The sequence below is a fragment of the Sarcophilus harrisii genome, chromosome 2 (genome assembly GCF_902635505.1).
Source record: "Sarcophilus harrisii chromosome 2, mSarHar1.11, whole genome shotgun sequence".
NCBI classification, from domain to species: domain Eukaryota; kingdom Metazoa; phylum Chordata; class Mammalia; order Dasyuromorphia; family Dasyuridae; genus Sarcophilus; species Sarcophilus harrisii.
In genome coordinates this window covers 208,188,120-208,207,730 of record NC_045427.1, presented here as the reverse complement: position 1 = coordinate 208,207,730, position 19,611 = coordinate 208,188,120, and the positions used below count along the sequence as shown (strand labels likewise).

Here is a 19,611-nt window from a genome sequence, read left to right as displayed (position 1 = left end):
TGCTTAAGGAAAATTTAAAAATAATTACTAATTCTGTCTCTTTCATAAACATTTGGGTATAATGAATGCAGTTACCATGATTTAATTTTTATGCAACAAAGTTTTCAGTTCTGTATGTATCATCACAATTATCTTCCTCTATAAAACTTTAATTTTTATTGCTTTTTCTCTGGAATGCTCCCCAATATTTTTTTTTGCAAGGCAATGGGGGTTAGGTGATTTGCTCAGGGTCACACACAGCTAGTAAGTATTGCCTGAGGCCTAATTTGAACTCAGGTCCTCCTGACTTCAGGAATGGTACTCTTATCTTTTGAGTCATCTAGCTACCCTTCTTCTCCAATAACTTTAACCATTTAAGTATTTCCCTCAGTTCCCCCAGTTATTTTTCACTAGCCTCTTCCTTAGGTAAGCAATCATAACACCAACATCAATTTTCTTTTTACTGTACTAATAATTTTCTCAAGTTTATAGCAATACCTCGATATTAAAGTGCTTACAACACTTACCATGGAGCATAGAATTCTATCAGCCACAAACTGTTACTTTGAATAACTTCACGGTTGAAATTGGAAGGAGTAAGTTCTATGACATCATCACTAGAGGAATATAGGCCATTCACACCCAAAAAGAAGGCACAGCTTATTAGTCCTAGAACAAAAACATAATCATACCATCAAAAAAGTACAGTGATTAGTCTTCTACTTCCCAATTCCCTCTCGCAGTCCCTATCCCGCCACCCAGTGTGGCTCCATACAGTTAGAAGACTCCTGCTTGTTTATTTCTAGAAAAGCATGGCAAGGAATTTTCATGAAGATGCAAATGATAATAAACTTTATAGCTACATTATAGTTTAAGTGAGTTCCTAATGGCTATCTTGGGGATCTAACACCACACCACCATTTGCAACAAATCTCTATAGCAAAAAGACTTGGATGATAAACTGGCCTCAAAGCCCTTGTGTGTCACACATATTCAGAAGCTGGGGTGTCATTGTTGAATAATTTAGTTTGTTTTTATATGTTATCTCATTTGATCCTCATATCATCCAAATAAGATGAGAAAATCAAAGGCCAGAAAGGTTGTGACACTCAACTAATAGTTGGAAAAGCCAAGTTAAAAATCCAGGTCTTCCAGCCCCTGTCTCCAGAGTGAGCAAGTGAATAGTACAAATGGAAAGAGAAAAAGTATAATAAAAATAAAGGTAACAAAACCTAACATTCTTAAGGGCTTTTAAGGTTTGCAAAGTATATATTTTTTAATTATAGCTTTTTATTTACAAGTTATAAGCATGGGTAATTTTACAGCATTGACAACTGCCAAACCTTTTGTTCCAATTTTTCCCCTCCTTACCCCCATCCCCTCCCCCAGATGGCAAGTTGACCAATACATGTTAAATATGGTAAAGTATAAATTAAATACAATATAAGTATACATGTCCAAATAGTTATTTTTTGCAAATTATTTTTTACAAATTATTTCATTTTTTCCCCAATAACTCTGGGAGGTAGTTGCTATTATTCCCATTTTACAGATGAGGAAAGGCAGATAGAGGTTGATTTGCCCAGACACAGCAAGTGTCTGAGGCTAAATATGACACAAGACTATCTCCCCTGTTCCTTCCATTCCTCTAATAGCACGCACTCCCTAGACTTAAACTGCCTTCCTTCCATTTCTCAATAAAAACATTAAGATGTAATATTACGCATTAGTAGTATGAAGATGTAAAGTTTGCCTTCTAGATGCTTGCACCAACATGTATAATATAAAGAAAAACCAAAGAATTTAGGGGAGGGGGAAGGAGAGAAATCAAGGAAATCTTCAATGAAGGAAGCGTCGGCCGAGACTAGAAAGAATTTTGAACAGAAATGAAGTAGCAATCCAGCCACTGGAATGAATTGAGAATGAAGAGATGTTAAAAGAGACTGAATGTGGAATTAGAGTAATACCTAATTTGTCAATTGACTGGAATGCAGAGCAAGTAAAGGGTGATAATATTAAAATAAGTCTGGAAAGGTGGATGGGGCCAGATGTTAGGTCAGCCTTAAACACTATAAAGTGAGACATTTCTATTTCACTCCCATAGATACTAGAAGATCTTGAGCAGGATAAGTGAACGAAATATTGTCAGTTGTGCATTACACAGATTGGAGAGGGAAGACTAGAAACATGAAGACAAATAGGATAGTATGATAGAAGCCAATTCTAATGAAAATTTGAATTCTGGGGGTCAGAGAAGGGAAACTGATGCAATTTAGAGACAAGGTTGTGGGGTAAAATCAAAAAGACTCATTTGGCAATGTGATAATCAGAAATCAAATTGAGAAAGAGTTAAGGATAATTCTGAAGACTATATATGGGTGACTAGAAGAAAAACAGGTGAGTTTAGGTGGAAGGAAAATGAGTTCTGCTTCAGACACCCTGAGGCATAGAAAACTATAGGACATCCCTAAAGAGAAATATCTGATAAATCAGTTGAAGACCTGTGGCTGGAAGCCAATAATAACAGTTATGTAGATTTGAGAGTCATAAGAATTATCTGGGAGAAGAGAAAATGTTAACTGAGGAAACTGATCTTTAGAAGGCAAGAGATGATCCCACAGAGGTATAGCCAGATAGGAAGAGAACCAAAGAAAAATGTCATAAAAGGGTTAGTCAGCAATATATAAAAGCTCCAGAAAGGTCAGTGATTAAGGATTTAAAGGCCATCAGATTAATTAAAAAATTATTTCATTAGTGGTGGGATCAGAAATCAGATGAGTAGGGATTGAAGAATAAATGAGGAAGTAGAGATAAGAGAACTAATTAATTCTATGACTTTAGTAGTAAAAAGGAAATATATAGGATTAACTTGAAGAAATATGTTAACTGAAAGGTTTTTAAAGAATGAAGTAAATCTGGATATGTACATTGGCAGCAGAAAAGAGATGGCAAATTAAAAATGATAAATGATCCACAGGATAAATTCTTGGAAATGGGAACTAAGTCCAGAGGGAGCGGGTTGGACCTTCTTTCTTCAAGGCAGGAATAAAAATAGGTAAAGATGTAGTGATGATCGCATTAGCACCCTGGATACCTTAGAATCAGCCCAAGTCAGGCTAAGCAAAAGTCCTTGGTCTTTAGAGATAAGATTGAAATTGGATGGACCCAGAATCTCCACGACCTTCCTTCTTCCTCATCCATGGCCAGAGTGACCCTGGCTAGTCTTATTCCACCCCCAGTCCCTCCTACAATTCTCTGTATACACCCATTATCGAGCCAGCACAGAATAGTGAGAAGGGCCATTTTTCAAGTATATGCTTATAGAGTATTGTCCAATTGGTAATTAGCCTTAAGTGCTCAGTTGCCAGGACCTCAGTGCATGAACTCAAGAGTTTCAGCCCTCTACAATATAGAAAGGTTTTGAGGTAGGAAAATGGAAAAATTAAGTTCATAGAATGTGGTTCATATTTCCTTAATAAAGGTATCCTCTTTTAGTTCAACTCAAAGGACTTTTTCTTCATGAAACCTGTTTTTCATCTCTTCAAAATACTTGTACAGTACTGTGATTTACCCAACTATCCTGTTTCCCAAAGACTAATATGTAATATTTATCATCTAGAACCATGCACACAACCAGAAGCCTGATGTTTACTAAGCCAATGCCTGCATTACCTTAGAGCTGCCTCCTCTTAAACCAGCCCCCAAATATATCAAGCTCCTGAGATAAATATATGTCAAAGCAAGATGTGCTTTATATATAAACCTCTTTGGACTTCTGTTCTATTTTCAAGTTAGATATAAGCTTAATCATGTACTCTGTGGATTAGAAGCCATGGTATATCTCTAGGCTTAAGCAGGTTGTTAGAAACCTGAGGGTCCCCTCATGGCTCTAAGCCTCAGTAGTACACACCTACAATGCATGGAATAGTCTTTTGAAGGTACTTTGCGTCCCAGCCTGTCTATTCAATGATGGCACTAATGAAATACTTTCAGGAGAACAGCCATTTTAATACTTAGATGGCATTTTATTAATTCTTCCTCTTTCAAACGAGATTCCCTATATTTGCCATCTTTGCTTGTTTGTTTGTTTTGATTTTTTGGCTGAGGCCAAAACTGACTTGCCTAGGAAATGTCTGAGGTAGGATTTCTGAACTCAGGTATTCTTGACTTCAGGGCCAGCATCATTTCCATTGAGCCATCTAGCTGCCTCAGTGCCCTACATTCTTGACAAATAATGAAGTTTACATTAACTTAAAGGTATTATGAAATATATTAGAAACTACACAAGAACTTCTATCCAAGAACACTATCTGAAAGAAGGGTGGCTGAGCTGCTTATCTATACCTTCTTAAGCAAAAATTGAAATTCATATCAGACTGAACAATGAGAAAAATAGCAAATGGCTTCTTCTGCTGCAGAACTATACAAAATGTTAGCCATAAGAACCACGGGCAACAGGAAAGGAGACCTCAATAAAGCCATGATCAGCACAGATAAACAAGATGGTAGCCCTCTACTGTAATAAGAAACATGGCATCCAAGTAGTCAGTGTCTAGAGATAGCAATGATTGCCCCTTACCCCTGAAAGTCCCAGGCAGGATGAGGATCCTAGAAGCTGAAGCAGTGTTAAAACCAAAGCAGTACTGATGCTCAGTTTCCCAAGTTCTCTAGCATTTTGTTCTGAGATGCTACTAATGATCCTGAAGAGTCAATGCTATGACTCTCAAGACCCAAAGGGGAGAAATAAAGTGGAGGCAGAATATGATCCTAGATCAAAACCTAAGTTAAGGAACTAAAACTGGAAACATGTTAAGATGTACAAGAGAGTTAATTGTAACAATGGCAAATATAAATTCAAAGGGAAAAAAAGGACCTTCTACAAGGATTACATAAATACACAGAAAAAGTAAAATAAAAGTTCTGAGGGAAAGAATTGTAAAGAGAATAGATTAGAAATTATTATGGTAAACCCTATCCAAGAAATGGATTATCTAAAAACTAGAACAGACAGAAATTAATGACTCCATGACACAGCCAAAAATATTAGGACAAAGATCAGGACTGAAAAAAATTAAATGTGAGAAACCTCATATCAAAGACAACTAATAATTTAAGAATCATTAGATTTTTCTGAAAACAATGATAAAAAAGCTTAATCACTGAATTCAGTTAGTCATAAATTAAAACTATCTAGATCTATTAGAGCCAAAAGGGTAAAATGAAGATAGTCAAAAGATTGCAAGACTCCAGAAAACAGTTAAAATCCTGAGCAACAGTCAAGATTATATCTTAAGAGTATTACAAAAACAAAAGATAGGAGCTTACAATCAAGAATAAATTGTCCTGTGAAGAAGCTAAGTATAATTCTAAGTGGGGAAAAAAAATGTTGATCTTTAATGGGAGAGAGGGCAATTTAGTTACTTAGGGTGAAAAAACCAAAAAGTTAACTTTATTTGAGCAATTGGAAAAGGCCATGTGATGGTGGTATTAACATTATTAAGAGAGGAAGAGAAAAAAGGAATAAGTATTCCTTCAGTATTAATGTTTTCAAATGTAAATAAATTAAAAAAAAAAAAAAAGCAGTATCTGGAAGTGGATTGTTTCTGTTGTAAGAGTTTTAAAGGAGTAAGAATGGAGAAAAGGAATCACTAGTGAAGAAAGGTGTGATTTGTCACTTCCCAAATTGTACAATATACAAAAATGATGCAAGAGAGGGCAAGCATTAGAACCACCACACTCTTACCCGAAAAAGCAGCAAAGAAAGGTTGAACCTATAGTTTGGTGTAAAAACACAAGGAAACAAACAGGAATAAGGAGGTGGTGGAGTTTAAAAAAAAAAAAAAAAAAAAAAAAAAAAAAAGACCAAGGAAATAGTAATAACAAACCAAGCAAAACAATCTTTCACATGCTGAAGGGACAAGATCTAGAACCTAAGAGGATGCCCCACTAATGGCTGAACAAATGATAAATGAATGCAATCTTATTTTATGAAGAAAGACAAAAGGTATTTATAGAGCACCCTGGTATTATGAGCCAACAAAGTTCAGATGTGCAGAACCATAAGAACAAATAGCGTAAATACAATGGTATCAAGAACTGAAAAACTTTAGAAGTATTTATTATCAATGCAAGGACTAACTATGGCTCCCCAGAGGATATGATTTAGTATGTTCTCCACTTCCAGAAAGAGGTGATGCTGAAAGCGACAGCCACTGTATGGATTCCTTTTGCTTGACCATAGTCAAGACAAAGGTCTGCCTTTTTCTTTTTTAATTAGGGAGCCAGGAATTTGGAAACTAGAGAGGGCAGTAGGCCACTGAAGCTTTTTTTTTTTTTTTTTTTAAAATAAAGGGAGATCTATTACAGGCTAATTCCTAGACCTTCACTTCAGGCCCTTAAATAAAATAACCCCACATAACCTCTATAAAAGCAAACATGACAAAACAGGCTAACTTCCAAACTGACCTGTACAAGTTTAAAATTTATTTTTCATCCTTGTAGTCCACTGATGAATGCCATCAGCAATATTTCAATATATAAATGTTTAAAATCTATGTAAGCATACATTTTGGCACCTGAAATTTCCATTTCTCCACTGTATTCAAGGATGTCACTATGCTGTCCCAGTGAATTCTAAAACTATGCATCTCTTCTTAGGAGATTCTCAAGAAAATTCACTAAATTAATACAGAAATTATCCTCTTCAGTTGAATGGAAAGGGCATCAATTCTAAAACTATGCATCTCTTCTTCGGAGATTCTCAAGAAAATTCACTAAATTAATACAGAAACTATCCTCTTTCAGTTGAATGGAAAGGGCATCAATTCTAAAACTTTGCATCTCTTCTTCGGAGATTCTCAAGAAAATTCACTAAATTAATACAGAAACTATCCTCTTCAGTTGAATGGAAAGGGCATCAATTCTAAAACTATGCATCTCTTCTTGGGAGATTCTCAAGAAAATTCACTAAATTAATACAGAAATTATCCTCTTTCAGTTGAATGGAAAGGGCATCAATTCTAAAACTATGCATCTCTTCTTGGGAGATTCTCAAGAAAATTCACTAAATTAATACAGAAATTATCCTCTTTCAGTTGAATGGAAAGGGCATCAATTCTAAAACTATGCATCTCTTTTTAGGAGATTCTCAAGAAAATTCACTAAATTAATACAGAAATTATCCTCTTTCAGTTGAATGGAAAGGGCATCAATTCTAAAACTATGCATCTCTTTTTAGGAGATTCTCAAGAAAATTCACTAAATTAATACAGAAATTATCCTCTTTCAGTTGAATGGAAAGGGCATCAATTCTAAAACTATGCATCTCTTCTTGGGAGATTCTCAAGAAAATTCACTAAATTAATACAGAAATTATCCCTTTCAGTTGAATGGAAAGGGCATCAATTCTAAAACTATGCATCTCTTCTTCGGAGATTCTCAAGAAAATTCACTAAATTAATACAGAAATTATCCTCTTTCAGTTGAATGGAAAGGGCATCAATTCTAAAACTATGCATCTCTTCTTTCGGAGATTCTCAAGAAAATTCACTAAATTAATACAGAAATTATCCTCTTTCAGTTGAATGGAAAGGGCATCAATTCTAAAACTATGCATCTTTCTTGGGAGATTCTCAAGAAAATTCACTAAATTAATACAGAAATTATCCTCTTTCAGTTGAATGGAAAGGGCATCAATTCTAAAACTATGCATCTCTTCTTGGGAGATTCTCAAGAAAATTCACTAAATTAATACAGAAATTATCCTCTTTCAGTTGAATGGAAAGGGCATCAATTCTAAAACTATGCATCTCTTTTCAGGAGATTCTCAAGAAAATTCACTAAATTAATACAGAAATTATCCTCTTTCAGTTGAATGGAAAGGGCATCAATTCTAAAACTATGCATCTCTTTTTAGGAGATTCTCAAGAAAATTCACTAAATTAATACAGAAATTATCCTCTTTCAGTTGAATGGAAAGGGCATCAATTCTAAAACTATGCATCTCTTTTTAGGAGATTCTCAAGAAAATTCACTAAATTAATACAGAAATTATCCTCTTTCAGTTGAATGGAAAGGGCATCAATTCTAAAACTATGCATCTCTTCTTGGGAGATTCTCAAGAAAATTCACTAAATTAATACAGAAATTATCCTCTTTCAGTTGAATGGAAAGGGCATCAATTCTAAAACTATGCATCTCTTTTTAGGAGATTCTCAAGAAAATTCACTAAATTAATACAGAAATTATCCTCTTTCAGTTGAATGGAAAGGGCATCAATTCTAAAACTATGCATCTCTTTTCAGGAGATTCTCAAGAAAATTCACTAAATTAATACAGAAATTATCCTCTTTCAGTTGAATGGAAAGGGCATCAATTCTAAAACTATGCATCTCTTCTTGGGAGATTCTCAAGAAAATTCACTAAATTAATACAGAAATTATCCTCTTTCAGTTGAATGGAAAGGGCATCAATTCTAAAACTATGCATCTCTTCTTAGGAGATTCTCAAGAAAATTCACTAAATTAATACAGAAATTATCCTCTTTCAGTTGAATGGAAAGGGCATCAATTCTAAAACTATGCATCTCTTTTTAGGAGATTCTCAAGAAAATTCACTAAATTAATACAGAAATTATCCTCTTCAGTTGAATGCAAAGGGCGTCAGACTTTGAATCAGGGGATCCGAGTTTAAATCCAGAATCAGTTATCATGGAGTTGGTCTATGATCTCTAAGGTCCCTTCCATCTACATATCAACAAGTATTCATCAATCAATTCTTCTGGATGACACGACCTAGGGATACAAAGAAAAAAGCACCCCCGATTGGAACACCTATCACTCACGTTATGTTCCCTGAGAAACTCTCACCCAAGACTGCACAAATAGATGTATTTCAGTTCATACAACACTTTGAAGAACTGGGGTACTCCCAACCACCTCGTGCGCCCACAAAAAATAAGAGTAAATAAGCTGAACCACAACCAATCTTTATTCTCTTCTATTCTTCCAATAGGGCAAGAAGTTCGTAAATCCCCTCCGACACTTAAGTCGAGCCTCTCCTAAGAGAAGCGCGCTTTCGCTTCTCCTTGCACATAAACAACTGTCCAGGTAGAAATGGTTCAGAAGATAAAGGATAAAACCGCACCGGGCCGGCCACGTTAAATGAGATGAAATCTAACTAAGCTCACACCACACCCACCACCTTCAATTCCCAGAGTGCCCAAAGTTTTGCCTCGGAAAGGCCCCGGGCAGCCATCATTTCCTCCCCCACAGGAAGAGCTTCTAGACTAGGGTTCTTCATTAGCGAGTCCCACCCCCAGCTCGCACACACAAAGCATCTCCCCCCACCCACCCCACAGGGAATTTGGTCCAGGGCCCGCCGGGTTTCACGCTTCCTCCTTAAGCAATTCTAACTCCTCAAAACGCTTCTCGGGGTCCCTCTCTGAGCCCCGCCCCACGCACTCCAAACTTAAGCCCCCTGAGGCTTAAACCGTAGCCCCCCACCGAGCGCTGCTCCCAAAGTCCTTCACTTTTTACTCCCTAACAAAACTCCTCGAGCGCCCCTCCCCCCCCCGCCGCCGCCGCCGCCGAGACCCGCAGCTCTTCCCTCGCCCGCCCCGCCTCCGGGATCCCCCCCCCACCCCAGCTCATCCTCATCTGCTACTCTCCCCCCTCCTTCCCGCCCACAGCGGCGCGGCCCGGGCGGTCAGGCCGGCCAGCCCTGCGCATCCCCCGACCAGAGCCCACCCCCTCCGCTGGGCCAGGCGGGCGGCCATTGCGGCCGCGGGGGGCGGAGGATGGAGCCGGCAGTCCGCACGCGCTTTCTCCCTTCCCCTCCCCCCACCGCTCTCCCACCGGTCGTCTCCGCGCGCGCGCGCGTGCCCGCCCGCCCGCCCGCCCGCCCGGCGCTTACCGAATCCTAGGCCGGTCATGTTGAGTAGCGCCCCGGGGGCACCGTTGCAATAAAAGCCGCCGCTGCAATACAAGCCCGCCTGCTTCCTCAGCCACCCGCCCGCTCTCTCGCCTCAGTACCCCCACAGGCCGGGCAACCCCTCCCTCCGCCCAGGAGGGGCGGGGAGGGACGCGAGAGAGCAATAGCGGCGGGAGAGGGAGGGAGAGAAAAACGCTCGCCAAGCCGTGGCCGCTCCTCATTGGTCCACGGGTTCTTAGCTTATTTAAATAGCCAATGGGAATCGGCCGGGTAGAAAATCACGTCTTTATAGACATGAGTGGGGGAGGGCACCTAACTTCAGTCCCCGGCCTCCCACCTTCTTCTCATTTGGTCCTTGGTAGGTTCAGAGACTATCCCGACTTTTTCCCTCATCCAAGTCCCGCCCCGCCCGGCCCCGCCCATCCCATCCCGTTTGTCTCCTCTACTTGCTGCTTCTCTTTCTCAACATTTATGTTTCTCGCTGCCTTCCATTTAATAATTGAATAATAATTAATTAAATTTAATAATTTAATAATTAATAATAATAAAAATAAATTAACAATTTTCAGATGATAAAATTAAAGCCATGCATAATAATATGAAGAAAATGCTCTAAATCACTACTGATTGGAGCAATGCAAATTACCTCTCAACTCGGTGAAGATGACAGGGGAACAATGCTAGACGCCGGAGGGGATGTGGGGAAACCGGGTCGCTGATTCAGGAGAGCGACTTGGAATTAGCCAAAGGACTGTCAAGTTGCACATCCTTGGAGCCAGCAGCGCCGATGCGAAGAGGACCCGCACGTGCAAAAACGTTTGCGGCAGCTCTTTCTGCGGTGGCGAAGGAGTGGATGCCCGTCGGTCGGGGAACGGCTGCTGATGGAGTGTCGTCGCCCCATAAAAAGTGATGGACAAGCTGGTTTCGGAAAGGCCTGGGAAGATTTACACGAACTGACGCTGAGTGAAACGAGCAGGGCCAGAAAGATGGTGCGCACGATAACAGCGAGTTTGGGTGACGAATAAACTTTGAAAGACTTGGTTCTACTCAGGGGTTCGATGATCCTAAGCGATCCCAATAGATGTTGGGCAGAAAATGCGCGCTGCATCCAGAAAAAGAACTATGGAGACTGGATGTAAATCAACACATGCTAGGTTCACTTTTTTCTGTTTGTTTGTTTTTTTTTCTCTCCTATGGTTTTTCCCTTTTTCTTTGAATTTTTTCTCCCAAAATGATTTATAAAGCAATGTGGATTAAAAAGAAATAAATTTGAAAAAAATTTTAAAAATCAGCATAGCATTTATGTAGCAGCTTAAAGTGTTGTAATGCACTTTATATAAATTACCTCCTGTGAAGTTGGTGTTCCTATTTCCATTTTACAGATAAAGACACAGATTGTGTGATTTGCCCAGCTTTTTTTTAAGGCAGGACTTGAATTCAGGTCTATCCAGTCCTTGTCATCTAGATGTCCTAATGTTTTTTTTATTAGAATAGAAGTCATCTAATCCAACCTGTAGCTAAACATAACTCCCCACTAATACATATCTCACAAGAAACCATTCAGCCTTGCTCCTTTACTTCCTGTGTTGCAAATTTAATACCTCACTAAGCAGCCTGTTTGTGCTAACCTAAAATGAATTTGTTGAGCATAAAATGTGCCCTGCACTGGGGTACAGGGAAACAAATCAGCCAACAAGCATTTATTAAGCTTCTACTATATGACTGTGCCAGGCACTGTTCTAAATGCTGTGGAAATAAAAAGAATAAAATCTCAGTTCTTAAGATGCTTCCTTTGAATTTCCCCCTATATCTTCCTCCCCTTCTCCTGCTTTCCCAGTCATCTAAAGTAAGGGGAAAAGAAGGAGAGGGGAATTAGTATTTATACAGCACCTACTATGTGCCAGACTCTATGCTGTGTTTTACAATATTATTATATTGGAATATTTGGAAAATGGTTATTCTAACAGTCTTTAGAACTCAGCTAGAACAAAGGACACGTGGTTTCCAATGATGTGTCCTTAAAGTGATGAGTCTTCTATACCCTGCTAGCCTGACATTTTGAGGATAGATACACATTCTGTCAGACAGAATGTCTCTGAGTTGGTACTTGAAGCCTTTCCAGCTTGGAGGACCTGCCAAAATTTTCCCTCTGCTGGAATAACAGTTGAGAGCTGTGTGTCACCTTCACCCCATGATGAAATGAGACAAAATACAAGGACCCAGCTATTATTACAATTATTTATTTTTCTTCCTAAGAAAAAAATTTTGCCTTAGCCCCAATTACTTTATTAATGACTAAATTTTAAGTATCTTGGAATTTATGGATGCAGTTCTTACTGTCTGTGTGACTGTGTAAACCACTGAATCCATTTAAACTTCATTTTTTTCTACCTGGAAGATGAAGGAGGTTAGTCTAGACAATTTCCAACTCCAACTCTAACACTGAAGAAGTTTTCTAAATGAAGCATTGATAGATCAAATATGTGTTGTGACAAAGAATATAATAACAAAGTAATCATTGGATTTAAAGCTGGAAGGGGCTTTACATTAGCTTTTTATTTTGCTGAAAAAGTAATTGAGACAAATTAAATCTTGTGTCTAGGATTTGAACTTAAGTGTTTAATCTCAGACACAATACTCATTACTGTTAGAAAAATGCCGATGTGTCTCTGTTCAAAACTTCTATTCTTCAAAAGTTCCTTTTTTCTCAAATGCTTCTCAAATAAAGCCCATATTCTTTGGCTAGCATTCAAAGTCTTCTACAATCTAGCAGGATACACACACACACACACACACACACACACACGTATATATAATGTATATAACATAGTATAAAATTTATGGATGTATATACATTTATATACATGAACATACAACATTTATGTATGTATATATATGCATACATAAATTTTTACATTATTCCAGACCTTATACTCTACCAGAACTCATCTTGTATCCTTCTTATATTTTGTCTTGGTGCCTTCAAGTCCCTCTTCTTCCTACCCTGCAGCCTTCCCCCACCCCCCAATCCTCACCTATGAAATTCCTAGCCATTCTTTAGGACTCAAGAGGCACCAGTTTCTTGAAACATTCCCTAATTTCCTCAATCAGAAATGAAAATCGTCATTCAGACTTTTTGTAGCATTCTCCCACCCCCTTTTTTGGATCCTCTTTTCCATCATCAGAGAGATGTACTATAAGAACATTTGAGTGGGACCGATTTACTTGTTACTCTGTGGTTATCCACAAATGGTGGGAGGCCCCCAACACATTTGTTGGGTTCTTTCTGAAGGATTTACCTCTATGGTATGAGAATTATCCTAAATGAGAAAGTGTGGATGGGCTGTGGTCACTATCATATACAGCAATACCCACATAAATGAGAAAGCACTGAACAATAAAATTATTGGAGTTATTCTCTATGCATGATCATATATTCTTCCCTTTCTCAACTAAATGATAAGTTTCAAGAGACAGAGATCAGTGTGAAGGGACCAGTGTCTTTCTATATCCTCCCTACCTCTTACTAAGGTGCTAGAGGACTATGTGTGTCCACCTAGTGAGTGGACACTTTAAGTACTTACTGATTTCAGATTCTTATTGAGAATTCATTATATCCTTAACCCTTAGCCATTGAATGGGTGTTGCCTGAGTCCTACAAAAGATCTTAGTTTTAGAAAACAATCACCCACTGCATCCTGGGCCATTGCCAGTTATTTTGTCTTGCCATTGGAGGATTCCAGTGACTCTGGAAGAGAGAGTGAGGTGATGATTACACAACTCTGGCTTCCCTCAATTCAATTCACACACAAATCAAGATATCAGTCTCATGAGGTCAATGGTCCTCATCCTTTGGGAACAAAGGTTGAATAACAACAACCTCTTGACCCCAAAAATGATTTGTTCTAGAATAATAATATCTGGAGGTAGAATGAGGAGAATAGATATAATTGTAGTCCAGAACTCTTTGAGGAGACCAGAGTGGCTAGTCTTTGGCCCCAGACCTCTACTTCCCTCCTGGCAGGAGTCAAAGATTCCTTTGGACAATGGTAGGCAGTGATGCCTTTAAATATATCTATCTGTAACTCTGACCTGCATCTAGGTAGACCCATGCAGGCAAACATAACTTCCGTGAGCCCCAAAGCACAACACATTCTCTTACATAAAGTTATAACATTATCCAGGTAAGAATTGAGACAATGGATGACCTGGTTTGCTATCACAAAAGTATCAATTCAGGAGGGGAAGAACTTTTGAATTTCTTGCTAAAATAGAAAAAAAATACTACTTATATTCACTCTGAGCCATCAAATCCCTAGTAATGTGCAAGAGAGAATTGGATTGGGACTTTTTGTTCGTCATTCAGTGAAAGCCAAATTGATTTGGGTTTAAATATGTGGTCAAATAATTCCATATGAATCACAATGAGTTTTTTCAAATCCTGTGTTTTCAGAACTACTTTTCATAAATGAAAACTGCACAAGAAAAAGAGTTAATTGTCTTAGAAAATAATGATGAAAACAGTAAATTAAAAAAAGTACCCTAATCTCAAAATAGTTTATAAAATATAAATGACCAAAAATTATATTCCTTTGGACAGCTCATATGTAAGGAGAAGAAGCAGGAGGAGGAGGAGGAGGAGAAGGAGAAGGAGGCAAATTAAAAGGAGGGGAGGAAGAAGTGGAAAAAGAAAAAAATTATCTTCCTTCCTTCCTTCCTTCCTTCCTTCCTTCCTTCCTTCCTTCCTTCCTTCCTTCCTTCCTTCCTTCCTTCTTTCCTCCCTCCCTCACTCCTTCCCTCTCTCCCCCCTCTCTTTCTCTCTCTCTCTCTCTTTTTTTCTCTTTACTTCCTTGTAAATTGTTCTTTTGTTCTCTGCTGTGTATCTTTTTTGTTTTTTTTTTACTTTATTCTTTTTTCCTCCTTTCATCTCTCCACCTCTATGCAGGCTATAGTTAAAAGAGGATTTATTTATATATACATATGTCGATATATACACACACATAAACATAGCCCCACATATATCTTTCCTATGCCTACTAACCCTAATTTGCCTTGTTATTACTTAACCTTCCCCCACCCATGGATCCCTCCCTTGACTTCTTCCCTTACACTTTGCTTCCTGTTTATCCATCCCTCCGGGGTTATTTCTTTATAGATTTTGGAGGGTGCTATATCCTTCATAGTATATATGTAGTGCTGCCAATTTAACCCATTCCCAATGTGAGTAGGTTTTCAGACCGATGGGCCTTCCTCCCCCCTGTAATGCCTCTGTGTTTATTCTTCCTCTGCATCTCATTTGCATGCCATAATTACTATTTTTACTTTAACTCTGTCCCAATCTTTTTTCTGAGCTGTTGTAATTTGATGTCAATCTTACACATATGCTATAAATTTCCCATGTTAAAAAAAACATAAGCAATTTTTACATATTGAGTTCCTTGAAGATAACCTTTGATATGGGCTCTTATATGTTACATTTTCTAAGGGGAGCTAGGTGGTGCAGCGGATAGAGCACCTCCCCTAAAATCAGGAGGACATGAGTTCAAATCTGAATTCAGACACTCAACACTTCCTAGCTGTGTGACTCTGAACAAGTCACTTAATCCCTATTGCCTAAAGGAGAAAAATTTCTATTAAGTTTGGGTTTAGTTGATAGGAAGTCCTGGAAATCTGTAAGTTCATTGAATGTCCATTTTTTCTAGTTCAATATTACAGATCATTTTGCTGGATATGATATTTTTGACCCCAAGCCTACTTCTTTTGATTGTCGAGTAGATAAGATTCCAGAACCTGTGGTTTTTTATTGTGGCTGCTGCTAAGTCCTGTACAATTCTAATTGTAGCTCCAGCATATTTGAATTTTTTTTTCTTGTTGCTTGTAAAATTTTCTCTTTGATCTGAGGGTTTCAAAATTTGACAATAATGCTCCTATGTGTTTTTCACAAAGGATCTCATTGAGATGATGATGGGTGGATTTTTTCTATTTCTACTTTCCTCTCATGTTCTGTCACGCCAGGACAATTTTCTTGGATTATTTCTTGCATTATTGTGTCAAGGTTCTTTTTTTTGGTCACAATTTTTAGTCAGTTCAATTATTCTTATATTTTCTCTTCTTGATCTGTTCTCCAGATCTGTCGTTTTTCTTATAAGATATTTCCCATTCTGTCCTATTTTTTTTTCCATTCTTTAGAATCTGTTTTGTTACTTCTGGGTTTCTCATAATTTCACTGGCTTCTCCTTGCCTAATTCTAATTTTCAAAGAGTTATTTTCATCTTTGAGATTCTATATCTCCTTTTCTAGTTGGTTAACTTTTTTTTTTCATAATCTTGTTTGTCTTGGATGATTTTTATTTTTATTTTAGTTTTTCCTCAATCAAATTATTTGACTTCTAAATTCTTTTTTTTAGTTCTTCCATAAATTCTCTCTGGGCCCAGGGAGCCATTTCATATTACTCTTTGGAATGGATTTTTTTTTTGTTTGTTTGTTTTGTTTTTTAAATTTCAGTGATTTCCTCCAAAGAGAAAACTGAACTTCCTGTTTCTATATGTTTCTATGGTGGGGTTCTTTCTTCTTTGTTGGCTCATTTAAAAAAAAAAAAAAAGAGATATTAGTATAAGCATCTTTAATCTTAGGTGTATGTATGGGGGAATGGTGTCTCTGGCTTCACTTCAGGTCTCTCTTATGATCATGAATCCCAAACCAAGAGCACCACCTTCTAGCAAGTGCCCTCAGCCAGTGCATCCCTGTTCCCCTATCTCTGCACTCACGGGGTGCTGGTTCCTCCTGGCCCTGGGCTGGGTCTCAGCAACACAGTTGGGCCTGGCATTCTTAATCATCAGAAGTTCCATCAGTCTTCCCAGATTCAGACCCAGACTGGACAAACAGTCCAGGAGGTAAAAGCTTCTGTGGTTCCTGCTGAGGCTCTAACCACAATCCAGCTCATCCTCTGGCTCCCCACTTGTGTTTCTGTGGAGCTAGCCCAGAGGTGTTTGTACTTCACATGGGTTAATCATGGCCTGGGGTCTTTCTTCGTATCTTCTCAGTTATTTCAAGAGGACCCCTGTTCTGCCCCAAGTCTTCTTGCTTTTTCATGAGTCTATGTTCACCCTGTTGCCAAACTTATTCTATTTGTGGGGGAAATCTGGAAAGCTTGAAATTTACCAAGCTACTCTGCCATCTTCCCAGAATCCTCCCCATCATTTTTTCTTGGAAGACCACCAATAACATGAAGCTGATATCTTGATTTGCATGTGAATTGGATTAAAGTGAGCCAGAGCTGTGCAAAATCACCAGTTTTACTTTCTCCTCCAGAGTTAGTGGAAGCCAAAGATCAAGATGACTGGCAACGGCCTAGTAGAGTCAAGATGAGCTCCTGTTCAAAAAGTTTCCCAAGCTGTGTATGGAAGACTTGACTCCCTTTTCACCTAATCTTGGTTCAACAAAGAACACCATTAGTAGAAAATAGTAAATAAACCCATTTAACCATGTCAATAGCAATCAGAAATCAGAGAAGGTATCCAGATGAGAATATATCAGATAATATTAAGTGAATGAATTCTCTTAGTTGGCTTGGGTTAGCTTAATTGAGAGAGAATCCCAGATTTTGCCCAAGAGGAAATTTCCCAAAGTCTCTGGAATAGTATATTTATAGGATCATCTCTGGAACATAACAAACTTTGCACAGTTCTGGCTCCCTTCAATCCAATCACAAACAAGTCAAGAGATCAACTTTGTGATGTCATTGGTCCTCTTTGGGAACAAAGAACAACCAACAGCAGCCTCTTAACAACCCTAAAAATAATTTCTTCTAGATTAATAATATCTGGGTGTGGAGTGGGAGAACAGATATAATTCTAGTCCAGAACCCTTTGTCTGAGGAGAGCAGAGTGGCTAGTTTCTGTTAGGGATAAGATGGAAGGATTGGCTCCTCTACATATTAATTTCTTCTGAAAGTCTGTTTCTTCAGGAACTTGTGAACCTCGTGTCTTTTTTGTTGAAGTTGGAAGCCAGAAAATCAGGATTTTTCATCTCCCTCAAACTCTCATGCAGATACAGAATCAATCTTCACAACGAGGGAAGTCCCATGCAAATTGACTTTGAACCTCAGGTTTCACTTATGTGATCTTCCTTTCTACGCTCTTCCATCTTTCCCAAAATAAAACAAAAACAAATTTCTGGGGCCACTTTCTACTTCAGGAAGGCCTTATCAGTCTATCACTGAGCTGCTTTTTTTTCTGGTCAAAACTATCTGCTGAGTAAACCAGTTTGTTTGACTCATTTCTTGCCTCCCTAGATCTTGCTGTTTCCTAAGTCTCTCAAAAGACTTCTCTGGAGCATACCAAACTAATGGCACAGTGTCAGGTCATTCCCCACCTCAGTGACTTCTAAGCAAAGCCAGATGGCTAGAACCTATTGCTTTTAATATTTTTAGTCACATCAGAAGAAGAAAAAGAGATCACTGTCTGCAGAATCTTCTTCAAAGGTTACTTTAGGTTCAACTTAAACAAAGGAAAAGCCCTCATCTTGCTCCTATCTCTCAAAATGAGCAGCACAGTGATTGTCATTTTATAAATACTTACTTTCTTTCTTACCTCTGAGATAGCCTCTTACTGGTTCTAGGTTTCTTAGGACTTTGCTTGGACTCAAGTTTGGGAACACAACCCTACCCCCATAAAAACAAACAAAACAATTACTGAATATTGTGTGATGAACAACTATGATAGACTTGGTTCTCAGCAATTCAGTGATTGGAGAGTATTCCAATAAATCTTGGATGGAAAACCTCATCTACATCCAGAGAGAAAACTATGGAGACTGAATGTGGATCAACACATAGTATTTTCACATTTTCCCCCTTCTTCTTCTTTTTTTTCTTGTGGTTTTTCCCTTTTGTTTTGATTTTTCTTTCCCAACATGACTCGTACAGAAATATGTAAAAAATCAATGTATATGTATAATCTTAAAAAAACCAAGCAAACAAAAATTGTGAAACATTCTGATAGTAATCTAGTATAACTCCTTGGTCTATTTAAGAAATGACAGATTGCAACAGGTTTGGGTGACCTTGATTTGAGAAAATTTCAAAAAGTTTAGACAGCCTTATTAAACATAAAATTGATGATAGGCTCCAAACCATTATTCCTGGGAAGACTTAAAGTTCTAAAACTAATCTTAATGTTTTCTGAAGTTATATATATATATTTGTGTGTGTGTATTATTCCTATTCAGCTTGAACACCAAGAAATCACAAACTGAGAAAAAACAATCAGAGATATTGTAGTGAGCAGTGCCAATGTGAAAAAGCCCTCACTTCATTTCTGATGATACTTGGAGACCATGAAAGCTGCTCACTAGGAAAAATTCCTAGGACTTCATTTCCCAGGAGGCAATACACTTCTTTATAAAGCAATACATTCTTTATGAGCTTTCTAGGGAGGTTGTATCCACTTGTATATTGGATGGGGATGTAGGATAAGAGTGATTCTTGTCTTCCCCCTTATTATTTCTGTTGCTATTATCTTTCAACAAAATACTTTGGTTATTTTATTCAGAGTTTCTATCTGATTTATAATAAAGTTTGCAGAGTGGGAAAATGCTGCCAAATGGCATTCTAGACTTTGAGGATGGAAAAGCAACAACAAAAAATTTCAATTTATACTAGTAATACTAAGGCAGGTAGCAATATCATTCATAAATGTTTTT

At 38.1% G+C, this 19,611-nt stretch overlaps 1 protein-coding gene and 1 pseudogene across 1 annotated transcript in view; both read right to left on the bottom strand.

Moving 5' to 3' along the window:
- PDIA6 (protein disulfide isomerase family A member 6) overlaps positions 1 to 10,257 on the bottom strand; it is a 31,067-nt gene extending 20,810 nt beyond the window's left edge. The window contains exons 1-2 of the mRNA XM_003757864.4: positions 9,892 to 10,257; positions 507 to 648 (exon numbers count right to left, since the gene is read on the bottom strand). Coding sequence (XP_003757912.1) covers positions 507 to 648; positions 9,892 to 9,910 — 161 coding nt within the window. The 5' untranslated portion in view covers positions 9,911 to 10,257. The remainder of the gene's footprint in view (positions 1 to 506; positions 649 to 9,891) is intronic.
- A 372-nt stretch (positions 10,258 to 10,629) lies between these two features.
- The window catches only part of LOC100924443, a 91,641-nt pseudogene continuing 82,659 nt past the window's right edge, over positions 10,630 to 19,611 (bottom strand).